Source organism: Lissotriton helveticus, chromosome 12, assembly GCF_964261635.1.
Source record: "Lissotriton helveticus chromosome 12, aLisHel1.1, whole genome shotgun sequence".
NCBI classification, from domain to species: Eukaryota; Metazoa; Chordata; class Amphibia; order Caudata; family Salamandridae; genus Lissotriton; species Lissotriton helveticus.
Window position 1 is genome coordinate 117,832,163 of NC_136073.1, and position 16,394 is coordinate 117,848,556.

Sequence of the window (16,394 nt, forward strand, 5' to 3'; positions counted from 1 at the left end):
ATTCCTGTCCTGAAGCCTTTGGTCGCCAGATCTTTCCTTGGGGACCCTTCCCAGCCCCATGGCCAGGGGGTTGGTTTTCACACCATACTTGGTAAATATAACTATATGTCTGTTTATGTGCCTGTGTCCTTTTCTCTCTATCCTCTCCTTTCCATGCATAGTCATGCCGTAGTATAAATGAATGCATTTGATGATTGATTTATTGATGTGCAACAGCAGGAAGGGTAGTATAATTCTTTGGTTGTCACTATGAGACACCAGATTTTATGAAGGGTCTTCTTGAACTGATGTAATAGTGGTATTGTCAACAATGGGATGGGGGCTAGGAGAGAAGGGGTGGTCCTTGGCAGGGGGGCTGTGTAAAGGTAATATTTTAATTCCATCAAACATAATTGATGGCAGTGGCATAGCAGACTAGAATGTGGCAAGCGAAAGGTTAGGAATAGACGCAGTGGCAGCAAAGATATTCTCTACACATGCGGATCAAAACAGCGGTGACACAGCTAATAAGAGATGACCTGTCGCACTGTCAGATCCGCACCCATTATTCTGAGCCAGGAGCAGAATGATAACATGGATAACCTTTCTCAGGAGACAATGAGTTCAATGCCCAGAAAAGTCCCATTCATTGGGAGAAATTAATTGAGAAAATATGTGGTGGAACTCAACATGGATGTGCACAAGACCTCTGCAACCCAGGTGGCGTTGCTTTGAAGAGGATAAACCAACTAGGTCCTGGAAAAGAAAACACCAGTTAAATAAACAAACAGAGAATATCCCGATTCAATATAAGCAAGTTAGAAGTGGAAAAAATCATCAGAATGAGAGATACGAGAAAGTAGAAAATGGCACCCATCGGAGGCAGCTGAGCAGTGAAAAAAAAGAATGCTGTCCAGTGGCGGCTCCGCAAGGGAGTGCTGCGGGGCAGTGGGGAGGGGCGGGGGAGTGGCAGGGTGGGGGGGTAGTAAACTGTAAACTCCGGCATATGGCCAAACGGAGTTAAGTAAATAAATAAATAAAACAAATTACATTGCACTCGCTGCAATGGCAAATTGCGATGCAACTCATGCGATGTAATTCGTTTTATTTATTTATTTACGTAACTCCGTTCTGCCGTATGCCGGAGTTTACTACGCCCCCCACCCTGCCCCTAGCCCACCCTGCCCCGCCTCACCTCCCCATAGCACTCCCTCGAGGAGCCGCTACTGGTGCTGTGGTAAAATGACTTCACAATTTAGGGAAAATGTTCAATTATTGGATCTCTTCTTATCATGTGAATAGTAGATTTCTCCCTAGGTTCCATGGGGTTTGAAGCTACTTGTGCTTTACTTGTGGTTATGTTTTATAGCTGCCTTTACAAAAAGTACAAAAGTAAATACACACATTCTATGCTAGTGTCATATTGTGTGTGAGGATATTATTTTGGCTTGGCTGATCTTTTCAAGCATAATATTAATTTATCCAACCGTTACAGACAGACAGACAGAAAAGAGTACCTTCACATGTCTAAAACTCCCTGAGCTAATGCTAGAATGGTTTGCGCTCATCTTTCCCTCATGTTCAGTGTGGACAGATGAAGGAAAGGAACATGTCCACCTCATTTTGGATGATGACCTTCCCAGGATGGATGTTATCCATCAGATAGTGACAGGAGGTCATGTCCCATGCATCCACTATGGCCACTGGTAACTCGGAGAACATCTTCCTCAGGATGATGTCTAGCTGGAGGGACAGCCAGTCACTCCCATATATTGACTTATAGCCTGTGTTGGCAGTTTTGATGATCACTGTAGTCTTGGGGCTCCTCTGCAAGAGTTCTGTGATGGATCTTCGGATGTTTCTCACCCGGCGGATGTACACCTCCACTGGGTAAGTAGTGAAATGAGCCCAGATGGTGAACACAATGACCACATCGGGCCCACCACCAATGTTACTGATGTCATTTGCCATGTAGTGAAGATCTGCCATCATGGTCATAGTTGTCCTCAATGGGCTCCCATGGCCTCTCCATTGAATCACCAAGCCGTTGCCTGGGTCGACGGCCAAGAGGGGGCCTGACTTGTATCCCACGTGCAAGTCGATTTGCCTGATAGCTGTGGAATGAAAAATAAAGGAAATGTGAGAGGTCACAGATGGAAAACCTGGGAGAGGGAGATTGTGAGAAGTGGTGGAGATCAGAAAGCTGGGAAGTCAGCCGGCAGAGTTCAAAGTTGACGATGTCAGAGTGGGATTGGGTAGAGGGCAAAATCTGTGAGGGAGAGGTGATAATAAATGGAGGATAAAGTGTGAGACTGTCAGTCAATGGGGGAAGAGAGAGTACGGTTAAGTGTAGGTGTGCTTCAGGGTGGTCAATGAGGAAAAAATTAAAGAGATCGGTGAGAAGGCATTGAGGGCACTACCAAGGAACACAGATGGAGAGAGTAAGTCAGCAGAAGAGGTAGTCGGAGGTAGCAGACAGAGTAAGGAAGTACGACAAGGTGAATATCAATGAGAGAGGAAGCTTGTCAAAGATAGTAAAGGTAAATTAGGGATGAAGTCAAAAAAGGGAGAGAAGATCAAGGGAAGGAGGTCATCGAGAGATATTCCGGGGCTTGGGAGGGAGGGTGTCTGTGAGACAATAAGGCATTCAGAGAATGGATAGAGGTTTTATTAGTGGTGACAGACTGAGGAAGAAATCAGAAGAATTTCGAGGGAATGGAGAGCCAGAGGGAGGGGGACTTGGAAGAATGAGATCAAAGTAGGAAGGGCTCACAGAAGGTGAGGTGGCATGGAGCTCAAAAGAAAAGGATGTGGCGAAGTGTATGGGGACTCACTGGGGACTACTTGCAGATAGGAAAAACAGATCCAGTGCAAGTGGTGTCAAAGGTGTGACCATATATTTATCAACATGAATTCCTTAGGTGACTACAGTAACTTGGTCATATTAAAATTCCACATTGCAGGTAAAAGCTCATTTTGAAGACATAAATGAACATCAGAATTTGCGTGTCAGGCACCTAAACGATGCTATCAAGCTGCTTGGGTGCTAGAGACAGGCTTTGTGGAAGTCTAAACACAGAGAGAAGGGAGCACACATTTAGCACAAGACAAGACCAGTTGCACAGCAGCAAGAAGCTCAACGGGAACCTGAAAAAGCAACAGTTGTGTACCAGAGACAATAGGCCAGCCAAACAGAGAAAAGGGAGTAGTAATCAGGGCCTGAACACACCAGGGGCAGAAGAAAGTGGAAAGTCAGAAACATTCAGGTAGTAAAGGAAAGGGTGAAGTGACAACAAAGCTCCCAAATTATAGTCTTAATAAGCATCTAGGTGGAGGGAGTAGCATATATCTCACGGGATGACATGACCACTAGAATAAAGAGTCCAGTATAGAACCTCTATACGAGAGGAGAGACTGTGGAAAAAAGGAGACCAATCTAGTTAATTGCGTGTGAATTGAAGCCTGAAATAGGTTGATATCCTCGAGTATATTTATTAGGTTACAGGTTTCTGATCCAGTTAAGTACATATGAGGAGAGTCTCACCAGTAGCTACATAATGAGCGTGTTCCCCAGGTATAATCTGAGCCTCAAGTGACGGACATACGAAGTACAGACAAAAGAAAGATGACTTTGTAGACAAAACCTGACACATTTAGTTTACATGCGTTTTGGCACAATGTGCCTTTTACATATTTAAAAAGATAGACGCACAGAGGGTATTACAAGGAACAGGTGAAATTAGAAACCAAGGAGCACATTAATAACAATTCAAAAATAAATATCATATTGCAGCTTCGTGTCTCATTCTGCAATCTGGTGCAAGTTGACAAATGCCCGATTTATATTTCACCCAATGATGACTTAAGTGGCACTACGCAAATTAATTCAATGCTAAACGGTTTGGTAATTTGAAAATATATGTCCTCACCCTTAGTGGTGTGTGAATAACACCTAATCTGATATGGTTTTAATCAAAAATGAAAAAAAGGGGAATTAAAAACGCTAGGTATGTTTCCCTTGACATGAAAATAAAGTGCAACTGTGTCATTTGTTGCTTGGTTGAACTTTATAAAGCTATTCGATCATGTCATAGCCCCTTATAGTACGAAGGTGCAGCCATTTCTACATCTTAAGGCAGAGCTTGACATTTCTCTTCAAAACATACTGTATTGAGGATATGGGCATAAAGCTCTACCCACTTTCTGCCTATCTTTTTAATTGGCTCCTGTCATTGTCCTTTGTAAATGGTAGCTTCCATTGGTCATTAGGCTTAGAAGTACCTCCTTAGTACCACCTATTCTCTTCTTATAACTTCCCATTTGGAACCCCCGTTACATGTGTTGTTACTCGGTAGGTTTTAATTACAGTCTCCGAGCACTATTTTCTTCAATGGTTTTCTCCTGCTTGCTGCTGCAGTCAGAACACGCTCTCTGCAACGCTTTTTTAAAAAATGTACGCAGCATGGCAGGAAAAATAGCGGCTGTGCCTTTCATTTATTATTTGCAGTGCAAAACACAGCCGCATGCCATTGTTAGGTTTCGCCTGGCGAACAGCTGCGCAGCAGCGTTTCGCGCAGTTGAAATCTTATGTTAACAGTATGTGTGTGTTGTCCCACCTCTCTGTTCCATTGGCTAGCTCTGGAAGAGAGAGGCGTCCGTCATTCTGCGAGGCTATTCGTGGGCGTTTCTGTTGAATTGTTCCCATCCCGCCCCTTTGTGACGTCATTCCGGCGGTGGGCTGTTTTTTTTTTTTTTGTATCGGCATGTTGGTTTCATTTCCAACGTGTGCCTTGCAGGGGTGGGCTGCGTGATTAGAGTTGCTAGCAGGTATCCCGTTCCCACCCCCCCTCCCGCTGTCCGTGTGCCCGTCCCCGCCCCCCCTCCCGCTGTCTGTGTGCCCGTTAAACCGCCCCCTCCCGCTGTCCATGTGCCCGTCCCCCCTCCCGCTGTCCGTGTGCCCGGATAAGACCCAGCGGCGGGGCGGCCGGCCTGCCCTCAAGTGTTCGTGCATTTTTCTTGACTGGTTTGTGTAGCGGCGCGGCCTGGAGCCCCTGCCAAGTCCTGATACACACAGGAAGCAGGAAGTGAGACTCGAGTCAGAAGCGGCGGACGGGGACATGGAGGCGACTTCACGTGTGCTGCCTGCTGCAGTGTGTCTCTCGGCGATCACCATGTCGTCCCCGACCGGCCCGTCCACCGCGCCAACGATGGCCATCTACCAGCCTGAACCAAGCCTTGGGGCTACTCCAACATCATGCCGAGGAGGTGAGGGGACTAGGTATGCGCCTCACCAACTTGAACCTCGGAAGGAGCTTGATCACGGAAAGCCGCTGTGTGACTGGCGGGCTGTAGCCTCAACGCGTGCACTGCAGCTGTGAGGGCGCCCCACGTTGCGGACTCAGAGCTTCATTGTCTGCCGCCACCGTCCGATTGCTTCATCCTTTCGTCCGTAATCGCCCACATGGCCCTGGCTTTCTGGAAGCGGCTGTGGCAGCTTAATGTCCGTCATCATTTTCCTACTGCCACTGCTCCTGCTCCCTTTGCCGTCACTCCCAGAGCAAGGTGAGACTTTTCATTAAAAATTGGTTAAAAGGCCGGGGGGATCTCTGAAAGCTGCCTACAATATAGCACTGCAGTAGTCTAACCTTAAAATAAACGTGCACAACTGAATTCCATGTAGTGAATTTATGTATCTCATGCAGTGTTGCAAGTTCTCAGTGCTAAGCGTTTCGGCTGTCAATATCTGAAATGTCCTTATTTTTAGCTTCCTGTAATTTTCATGAGGTTACAGGAGGGAGCACTAGCTTCTTGGCGTTTCTTGTTGCTCAAATGGCTGTAATTTCTGATGTTTTGAAGTTTCCCTCGTCCTCATTGCATGATTTTTGTTCGTGAGAAAGTGTCACTCATAGTCGCTGAAATGTCACTCATAAATTCGCTGAAATTATGAAAATGTCACACATGGCAATCTGAAGCCTTGGCAGCTATGCGTCCCCCCTCCCGCTGTCCTTGTCATTATTTTTAGCTTCCTGTAATTTTGCCATTTAATATGAGGTTACAGGAGGGAGCACTAGCTTCTTGGAGTTTCTTGTTGCTCAAATGGCTGTAATTTCTGATATTTTGAAGTTTCCCTCGTCTTCATTGCATGATTTTTGTTTGTGAGTAATTGCTGTCTGCTGTGCTCGTCCGTAGGGTACAATAGGTCTCACATTTGCGAGAGATTAAGCTAATGGCAATGTAAATGACAATGCCATTTATTTATCTGTTTTCAAAACCAACACATAAATACAAATTTTGTCATTTAAAATGCCAATAGCTCTAACTTTTCCAAAGGCGAAACCATTGCATTGTAAATGCTTGTTCTGTTTATTTTACTAGTTTTTTTTACAATAGCGGCACCTGCGCTTCAGCTTTATACATCTTAAGCTTAAAAAGTTAAGAAATAGGGAAAGAATTTGCATTTTCTTTGTTCTATTTCTTTACTTTTGAAGCAATTGCGACACCCGTGCTTTAGCTTAAGATGTTTCTGCTCACATGAATTATGTTTTCCCTCTCACCCTTTAGCTGGTGCCCCCTTGGAAGGACAAGAAATGAAAGAAGTCTTCCCTCAACTAATTTGTTCTCTGATCTAGGCATTTTCTTCTAAATAAAAACTTTGGGGAAGTTAAGATATAGTTAAACAGGGCTCAGATTAAATGACTTTTTTTATTTAAAAAAAAAAAATCTAACCCCATAACAGGCTACAGTTAAAATAGCCGTATGGATGTAAAGCAAAATTCCAAACCACTGAAATTCCCCAGTCAGAGTTATCTACACAAACTAGAACTCATGCCCCACCTTGGACCATTCACAACTATATACAGATACCATCATTGTCATCACACATAGCATCACTGATGTGATCACCTATTGTCAGCAATGAAAACAATTTGGGGTGAACCTGATCCGAAAGATGCACCCTATGCCCATTGCCTACTTTGCACAGCTAAAGAGTCAGGTATGTGGTCTCAGAATTAGGGGGTTAATGACAAAATAGGGAGACGGCTACACACACTCAAGTCACTTGACAAGTGTGCAGCAATATGCGCAGCTAGATGGGCAGAAATGCGCAGGGCATTGCTGAAGGTCACATCTTGCAACCATTCCCCTCTGTGTATGTTGTAAACTGTGTGCTGCCGGCTTCTAGTGATTTTTTGGGTCAGTGAGATCTACATCAACACCCTCCCCACCAAACCCTCTGTTTATTTGAATAAAGCATACCATGACCTTCAGCATTTGTAAACCCCTTGCACACTCCCAAAGTGGCACCGAAATAACAAAATGTTTGTTGCGTTTCAACTCAGTTGCACTCATGTTTTTTGACGATGGAAGGATTGCCAGGCTGAGTGAATCCATACAAACTTATGACCTTAATATTACACACAGATCTCTGCTATGTGTGCTCTAGTGCACTGGTCGGTTTTAGCGGCTTGCCCACCCTAGGTTCGTTCCATAAATGTACTATCCTCAAGAATGACGTCACTCCCCAAGATGGAGGACCTACCCGTGGTTGTCAGCAGCAAAACCCACTATGAGCATGGGCTCATGCACAGTAGGGCACAGAGGGGGCTGGATGTAGAGATGTCTTGCCCTCAGGGATTAGCTGCCACGTGGATAAGCCTGACTCTGCCAGAAAGTCAAACGCTTTCAAGTCTGCTGTTCTGCTGGCCTCTGACAGTGCGGAGAGTACAAACATTACACTAACTCCGCTCCCCAATAAACAGCTAAGCAAGCATTGGCAACGCTCACAGGTGTGGCCTTGGATGTCAGCCTTTTGGCTTTGTTAGTGCTCGTTTTGCATTTTCATGATGTTTGTAAAACGTTATTGTTGGGGAGTTAGCTGGGCCCTCGCTAATAGGAAAATCAACATTGGCTAAAATGAAAAGGTGTTTCTTCCTTCAAAAGCACGCACTGCTGTAGTAGTCAGTAGTATTGAATGAACCTACTGTGGAGGTGCTCCTTGGGAAAGAGCAGAATGGCTTCACCCACAGTGAAGTTAGCCATTGGCTGAAGTTACCCGACCCATTAACTCATGTTGTATGCAGCAATGGGTGGAACAAATATGTGAATGATACACCAACAAGCCACTGGAAGGAGAGGGCTGGCTGAAAGCACCCTGCAACAATATTATATATGTACAGTTTGAGTAAATTCAAAAGATCTTGGCTAATGCTAGACCTAACAGGCATTTGCAAAGAAATAGGTCTCGCATTTAACCCCTTCCACGCTCATGACGAGCTGGGCTCGTCATGGTGTAGCCTCCTCGCACGCTCATGACGAGCCCAGCTCGTCATGAATAATGGAAAATGGGCAATCCCAGCACCGGGGGGGAAAACGCATAGCAGCCAAGTGGTTAAGCGAGCTTAAGCTATTGGCATTGTAAATGACAATGCCTTTTATTTATGTTTTAAAAACAAAAACAAAAATAAAAGGCATTTTCATTTACAATGTCAATACCTCAAAGTTGTGTAACGCAAGACCTATTGCATTGCAAATGCTTCTTTTAGTTTGAAAGCTTTATTTGAAAGAATAAATTACTTTAACAGCTTCTGGTGCCATAAACTAGGGACTTATAAGGGGGGAAAGTCTTTGCCAATTTGGGATTGCCAAGCTGAATATAATAGTTTTGGGAGAGAGCCCAGGCCCTGGGGTCTGGGCAGCAGAATCCAGTGGACTATCAGTCATAACCATCAGCATTTGGAGAAAAAAGTGGGAGAGAGTGAACAAAAAAGACTCTTTCCTACACCATCCTTTTAAAACGTGCTGTTATCAGACTCGCAGTCCCCTCCAGTTATGGTCTGAATACATCAATACAGAAACCCCATATTTAATTTTCTAATTCCTGATGAAGTAGTGTTGGCGAATCCCAGTTCGTTCAGCGTCTCCCGGCTTCATTTTTAGGGTGAAAGGAGGCAGTGATATATGCCTTGGGAAGTGCTTGTGTCCACTGGGCACAAAAAGTGTAAAAAGTCGAGACATCCTTAGAGTATACTGGAGTGTAGATGGGACAGAAAATCCTTTGGATGGTTTTCCTGCATCTGCCAAATCTGTATATAAACCTTATATAGTTATACTTATAGATGTTGTTTGATCTCTAAATCCATGCCATACTGAAAAGTATAAGGTCCAACTCTCCCTGCAATGATGAGAGATACATTTCCTCCGTATCAACCTAAAAAGGTCAATGGTCCCAACTAGCTTGGATCACAGCAATATCACCTACCATCTACCTATGACATGGATGCAAGAACTGCAGAGGATCAACCATCCTTCAGCAAGGAAATGCCTGGCCATCATAAAGGGAGACTTACAAGCCTAAAACCAATCAGAAGACAGCATTTAGGAACAACAAAGGCACAAGCCAATGAAAAGATGGGCCCAGAGAGGGAATAGCTTCCACAAAGCTTCGACTCCATAGTGAATTCTGCATGCCTCGCAAAGTGAGCAGCGCAGCGCGCTGGCGCTAAAGGTTCAACCTAAAATGGAATGGGTTCTGCGGGCTTTAGAAGATCACGTAGGCATACACAGTAAAAAAGTTAGCTGTAGTTAAAAAACAAGAAGGTTTTTGTTTTTTAGCAGACCCATGACATTGAATAAATAGGAGGGAGTATAAACAACATACAGAGTCTACAAATGGGTCAACCAAATGAATAGTTAGCCATGCTTACTGTTAAGGAGAAGTTGGGTTTGTGACACATTGTTTGAGGCCACAACAGAGAATTAGGCTGGCACAGCCACTGTACCAGGAACCAACCATCTTTCGATGAGCATTGCTTTTTAGAGCTCCAAAGTTTGATTTTATTCTGTAAGGGTTACTAAACTTTAGATGTGATCCACATCTCTTTTCCAGCATGAAGCAACACCGTACCATATTACTGCACTCCATGCCACATAGTACCACTACAAACCATCCCACCTAATTCTACACAACACAATGACACAAAGGTCTGCACCACATAACATTATTACACTCCACATAATACCACTCTGCTCCACATAATTATAATACAAGTAATTACACTCTACTCAATACAACATAAATACACCTCGCATAAATGCACTATACGCTAAATCCCAGCAATCCACATAAATGCACTCCACACAATAATACATAATTCCAAAAAGCTTACTTTCGCTCAACGCCACACAATTCAACTACATACCTTTAAAAAACACACAACATAATCCCACACAAAACTATATATTTCAAATACACAACACATTTCCACAACACTACATACCTCCAAAAGGCACAACAAATTTACACATCATACCACAACTAATAATGCCAATACAACCTACATAACTCCACGCTAAACTACAAACATTCTCTACACTCCAAACCAAACCACATTGGTAAAAGACATTGTCATTTACAATGCAAATAGCCCTACCTCTCGCAAATGAGAGACCTATTGCATTGCAATGCTTGTTGTTTAATGTAATCGGTAAATAATAAGGAGCAGATTAAAGGTTTATCCCTTGTCCAGGCTTTTTTTAAGATATTGGGCAGTAACATTAAAGTTGCAGGAGAGTAAGTAGAATGGAGGTCCTTTTTAGTTTTTAAACACATTGTGGCCCTCTCTCTTGATGTGGATTCATTCCCTTGCCGACACCGGGTCTCTCCGGTGCACTCCGTTGACTACCTCTACGCGACTTAAAGTAACTGGCCGTGCATGCTAGCCAAGAGTGTCTTTGCCCGATCCACTACGGGTTATCCAAACATCCTCAATAGCCCCCTGCGGCTCCCACAACCGCAGGTGCATGATAGGCACTCTGCCTAGACCACACGTCCTATTCATTGCCTGAATCACTACGGGTCCCTCCTCTTCCCTTACGGCTTGTGCGGTTCTTTCAACCTTTCTGCACGATAGGCCCGCCTGCCCTTGCCTACGGGCTCAAGTTATACCCATCTCCTGGATCTCCGGAGCGTGCCTTCGCTCTGCCTACCAAATCCTATCTGCTCACACTCTCTCATCCTGATGAAGATCTCAAACTTATGAGATTGAAACGCCGTCGACCTCTCCAACCAAAACTCCATTATTGCGTTCAATTTATTTAGGAGTTTTGATGACTACTGTTATTGTTTTTCAATGCGATGCACATTTTTAAATGTCACCAGCACTTGTCCACTTCACGCACTTTCATTTTATGTGTGAGCACTAGAACTATTACCTAAGTATATGATACTCCATTTATGCAGATAATAAATGTGTTTTCATTCCAAAAAACCTTGTGTCCCAACATATATTGAGTATGCAAGTCCCACCTGGACTTTTTTGTATGATTTATCTGACTAAATACTTTTCTTAAATCATTGGTAGCCCAGGCTTCCTGAGGACATTTTGGCCTCCACTACACCTTTGTTCTATACACCGCCTTCTCTCTTACTAGAGCATACTCAGGTGGAAATATTATGGGTCTTCTTTCAAACAGGTGTCTCTTGGGAAGAAGTTTCTCTTTTTCATCAACAACCTTATCGACAGATCTATAACACTAAAAGCTGTGTACTCAATCTTGCCTGGGCAAAGAACCACCTTGCTCAAGGATTAGTTATCCTCATCGAGTATGGTTGGACAAACTGTGCACATCAAATGAGCCCATTTGATCCTGCTGGTTCTGTCCACTGATGGCTTGCAGTCTACTTTCTTGACATGAGTGGGAAATGGTTTTCTTTATCATTGAGTACACAGCTTTTAGTGTTATAGATCATAGAGTGTAGTTCAAGGATCCAATCTTGAATCCTTATTAGCGTAGGTCCAATTTATAGCCCTGCATGTATCTTGACTGGGTGCTCACATCTGAGTGCACCTTCACATCTTCTGAATCAAACAACTGTCAGACAACATCAAATGATTGAAGGCATATTTTGTGGTTAAAAGCTTACATCTTAGCTGGGTAGGGCTGTTGCTGATGTCAGTCTCCAGAGTAATAGCAGGAAACTTTCTCTGTATTGGAAGCAAAGTCTTCCAGAACAGTCTCTCATGGGGGTTTATTTCGCACACACATTTGTCCAGCCACCATACGTTTTCTGGCTTCCAACTTTGACCTGAGCTACCTTACCCATCTGCTGTGAAAATTGGTTTCCCTTGGTATAGGCAAAACAAAGGATGGCTTTGAAGGATTGTTCTAGTTTGTCAGATGTCTTGTTTACATATTCCTTTAACTTAAAAAAAAACCTGATGCACAAATGTAGAAATATGAAGAAGTAAAGACTTTGTCCAGTGTTTCACCCAAGTACCAATTTCTTTGCCTGTCACTGATTTTTTCTAAGGATCATTGCCTTTGATTATATCACAGCAATGTTCCATTGCCTGTAATTGGGCCTGTAGCCATTTTGGAGACTTGCACACAAGATCTAGTCATCATGATCAAGAAAGAACAACAGTTACTTACCTGTAAACTGTGGTTCTCCAGTATTGGTGTCTTTCATAGATTCACATGCTTGAATATTCCCCGTCGTCGAAGTGGGAGTCCCAGGGTACATACAAATAGCAATATAGTAATAACATAACCATAGTATAGCTAAGAAATACCCATAGAATAATGCAGAGACATAGAAATTAATAGACAGAGACTTGCCACTTTAATAACATATCCAAGTCATTATAAATAGTCCAAACTCCAGCCATTCAGGCACTAGCACCCTCTAGAATCTTCTCCTCAGAGGCTCAGGCCCTCAGATTTTCGTAGCACAAGAGTGACATAAGAGTCAAGTAGAAGAGGGGAGCCTCTGAGGGGAGGAAGATGGGTCACATGTGAATCTATGAAAGACACCAATACTGGAGAACCACAGTTTACAGGAAAGTAACTTTTGTTCTTCTTCAGTATTGGGGTGTCTTTCATAGATTCACATGCTTGAATAAGAGTAGTTAGCCGTGATACCAAGATAATGCAAGGTAAACCATAAATCAATCATAAAACACAGAACGATAGAGATACTCAAGCATAGAAAAAAATGGTACCTTGTATACAGGAGGAGGGAAGCAACAGAGGCTCACCTTATTTAAAGAGATTACGTAGGGCCACCTGCCCCATGGCTGTGTCAGCGTTGTCAGAGCCTCCCAGACAGTAGTGATTGGTAAAGGTGTGTCTGCTGGACCATGTTGCAGCTCTGCAGATCTGCTGAAGAGGCACACCGGCAAACAGCACAGTAGAAGAAGAAACTGTTCTGGTAGAATACGCTTGAACAGTTGCAGGAAGTGTTTTTCTGGCTTGTTGATGCAATTGCACTAGATATCCAGCGTGCAATCGTTTGTTTGGTGACTGGATGCCTTTTACGCATCTGTCCGTAGGTTACAAAAAGTTGTTCAGTCTTACGGATACTCGCCGTCCTTTGAAGATAAAATTTAAGACATCTCTTGACATCTAAAGAATGCAGAGTCCTTTCTGCTGATGTTTGAGGATTAGGGAAAAAAGTTTTTAAAATGACCGGCTCATTAAGATGGAAATCAGATGGCACTTTAGGGATAAAAGCCGGATTGGTGGGGAGCATAACAGAGTCTTTGGTGAATTGAAGAAAAGGCAGTTGTGTAGTAAAAGCCTGTATGCCACTTACTCGACGAGAAGAAGTGAGAGCTAGGAGCAGTGATGTCTTCCAGGAAATGAATTTGAGATCGACCCTATGGATTGGCTCAAATGGGGCTTTTATGAGTTGTGCCAACACAATGTTTAAGCTCCAAGGAGGAGGCAGGCGACAAATTGGAGGAAACATCCTAAATAGGCCCTTGAAAAATTGTTGGATTACTCCGGAGGAGTAAAGAGAGGTGGAACCATCTTGTCGAAATATAGAAATTGCTGCCAGGAAAACTTTAAGGGTAGAATGTGAGAGGGCAGATTTTGCTAGATGTAAAAAGAAAGGCAAAAGTTGGTCTGGTATAGAATGAATGGGGTGAACGTTAGAAGCTTCACACCAAAGACAGAACCGTTTCCATTTCAGTTTGTAGGTTTTTACAGTGGAGGGTGCTCTAGCGTTAGCAAGAACCTCCCTGCAGTCTGAAGGAATACTTAAGTTGGAAAATGTATAGCATTCAGGTTCCAGGCCGCTAAACGAAGAGATGCAAACCTGTCCTTGATCCATTGTCAGAAGATCTTGAATGGGGCGGAGCAGAATCAGGTTTTACTGCAACAGAAGCAGAAGTTCCGTAAGCCAGATTTGCCGAGGCCACCCGGGAGCTAATAGAAGAATGAGGCAGGGTTCCTTCATTTTGAAAGCACTCTGGGGACCAGAGGAATCAGCGGAAAAGCGTAGGCATAAATCTTTGACCAGTTCATCAAAACTGCATACCCTCACGACTCTGGTTGGGGAAGCCAACTTGCATAGAATGGTTCACAATGGTTGCGAATAGATCTAGATTCGGGGGGCCCCAAAACCGAAAATGCGATCCAGTGTGGGTTGATGTAATTCCCACTCGTGGTTGGATGAGGTTGACCCGCTCAGAGAATGCGCTAGAATGTTTGACGCTCCCGGAACATGTACTGCCGTTAGAGTGATTTGATGTTGGATAGCCCAATCCCAGATTTGCTGAGCTTGAAGGGATAGCAAAATGGACCTTGTGCCCCCTTGTTTGTTAATATAGTACATGCTTGTTGTGTTGTCCGTCCATGCCCAACACCGAAGCTCTCTTAAAGATGGTGCAAAAAGACTTTAGCGCCAGGAATATGGCTAGTAATTCCTGAAGGTTGATGTGACAGGTCCTTTGGTGGGTATCCCACCGTCCCTTGACTGTGAGGCCCTGAAGGTGTGCTCCCCACCCTTCAAGAGATGCGTCTGTTGTGAGTGTGAAACTTGGGGTGTCCACCAGAAATGAATGGCCTGCTGAAACGTTTGTTTCGAGAGTCCACCATAACAGAGCTGTTTGCATCTGAGACGTGACCTTGACCATATCGGTGAAGGATCCGGAAACTTGAGTTCATTGTTTGTCAAGTTCCTCCTGGATGGGTCTCATTTTCAGGCGGCAGTGAGGGACCAGGGGAATGCAAGAAGACAACATCCCTAGCAATGACTTTAACTTCCGAACAGAAACGGACCTTCTTGACAGGAGGGAGGTCGCTAGGTTGCAAATTAGTTGTCGCATTTCGTGCTAAACGAAGGCTTTTGCCAGTTTGGTGTCGATGATGGCCCCCAAGAATGTCCTGAATTGAGATTTTTCCAGGTTGAAACTGAGGCCCAGAGACTGGAAGAGGAACCTGCAAAGTAGAATGTGTAGAGATGCCAGTTGGAACAACTGCGCCTTTAGAAGGCAATCGTCGAGATAGGGAAATATCTGTGTACCTTCTAGACGAAGATAAGCTGCCAACAGTGGCAAGACCTTGGTAAAAACTTAGGGCGCAGAATGGAGACAAAAAGGAAGGACCTTGAATTGGGAATCTCTGCCAGCCGCTCTGAATCGGAGGAATCTTCTGTGCCTTGGTAGATAGGGACATGAAAGTAGGCATCTTGAAGGTCCAGTGTGGTCATGTACTCCTCCTGGGTCAACAATTGAAGCACTTCCCGAAGAGACAACATTCGGAAGGTTTGCTTTTTGTGGTATTTGTTTAGAGAGCGAAGGTCCAGAATGTGGAGCCACTCCGCCGACTTTTTCTGTATGAAGAAGAACCTCGAATAAAAACCTGTACCTCTTTGTAATCTCGGAACCACTTCAAACGCTCCTTCCCTTAACAACACCGCGAGTTGACCTAAAAGTTCCTTCGAATGGGCAGGAGGAGGACCTCTGGGCGGAGAATAGGGAGGGATTTTTACAAACTCTAAAGCGTGTCCTCGGTGCACAATATCCAGAACCCATCGATCGGTAGTAATCGCTGATCATTTGGAGTAGAAACGGGAAATTCGACCTCCAACCTATGTGTTAGTAGGAGGCAGAGAAGGTGGCAGATGGAAAACAATCATTGTTTTTTGGAGGAATCCTTGCCTGACTTTCCTCTGTACTGCTTATAAGAGGCCGCTGGTGGTTGTCTGTATGACTGCTGATTTTGGGAGCGGTAAAGCTGCTGGCTTTGAAAAGATTTGTACTGCCAATACTGATTGGAACCTCCCCGAAAGAAAGAGGAGGAGCCACGACCCCTTGCACCACTAAAAGGCTGTTTCTTAAATTGGAGAGTGCCAAGAGCACGAGCAGTGTTGGTGTCTTTCTTGATTGTTTGAAGTGCTTCATCAATGTGCTGGCCAAATAGTGATTCACCGTCATAAGGCATGTCCAGGATCTTTGTCTGTACTTCTTGACGGAAAGTAGTGGCTTTTAACCAACCCTGCCACCGGAGGACTGCCGCCCCTGCTAATTGGCGAAAACCACTGTAAGAGACATCGATAGCACAATCAATAATCTCAGAGGAAATCCTTTCCCCTTCTTGAAGAATTTTCAGTGCTTCTGCCTTAGAAG

General features: G+C 44.2%; 1 protein-coding gene across 1 annotated transcript in view; it reads right to left on the reverse strand.

The window, feature by feature from the left end:
- Positions 1 to 1,194: 1,194 nt before the first annotated feature.
- LOC144799810 (NXPE family member 3-like) overlaps positions 1,195 to 16,394 on the reverse strand; it is a 655,604-nt gene continuing 640,404 nt past the window's right edge. Inside the window, exon 5 of the mRNA XM_078671383.1 lies at positions 1,195 to 2,093. Coding sequence (XP_078527509.1) covers positions 1,561 to 2,093 — 533 coding nt within the window. The 3' untranslated portion in view covers positions 1,195 to 1,560. The remainder of the gene's footprint in view (positions 2,094 to 16,394) is intronic.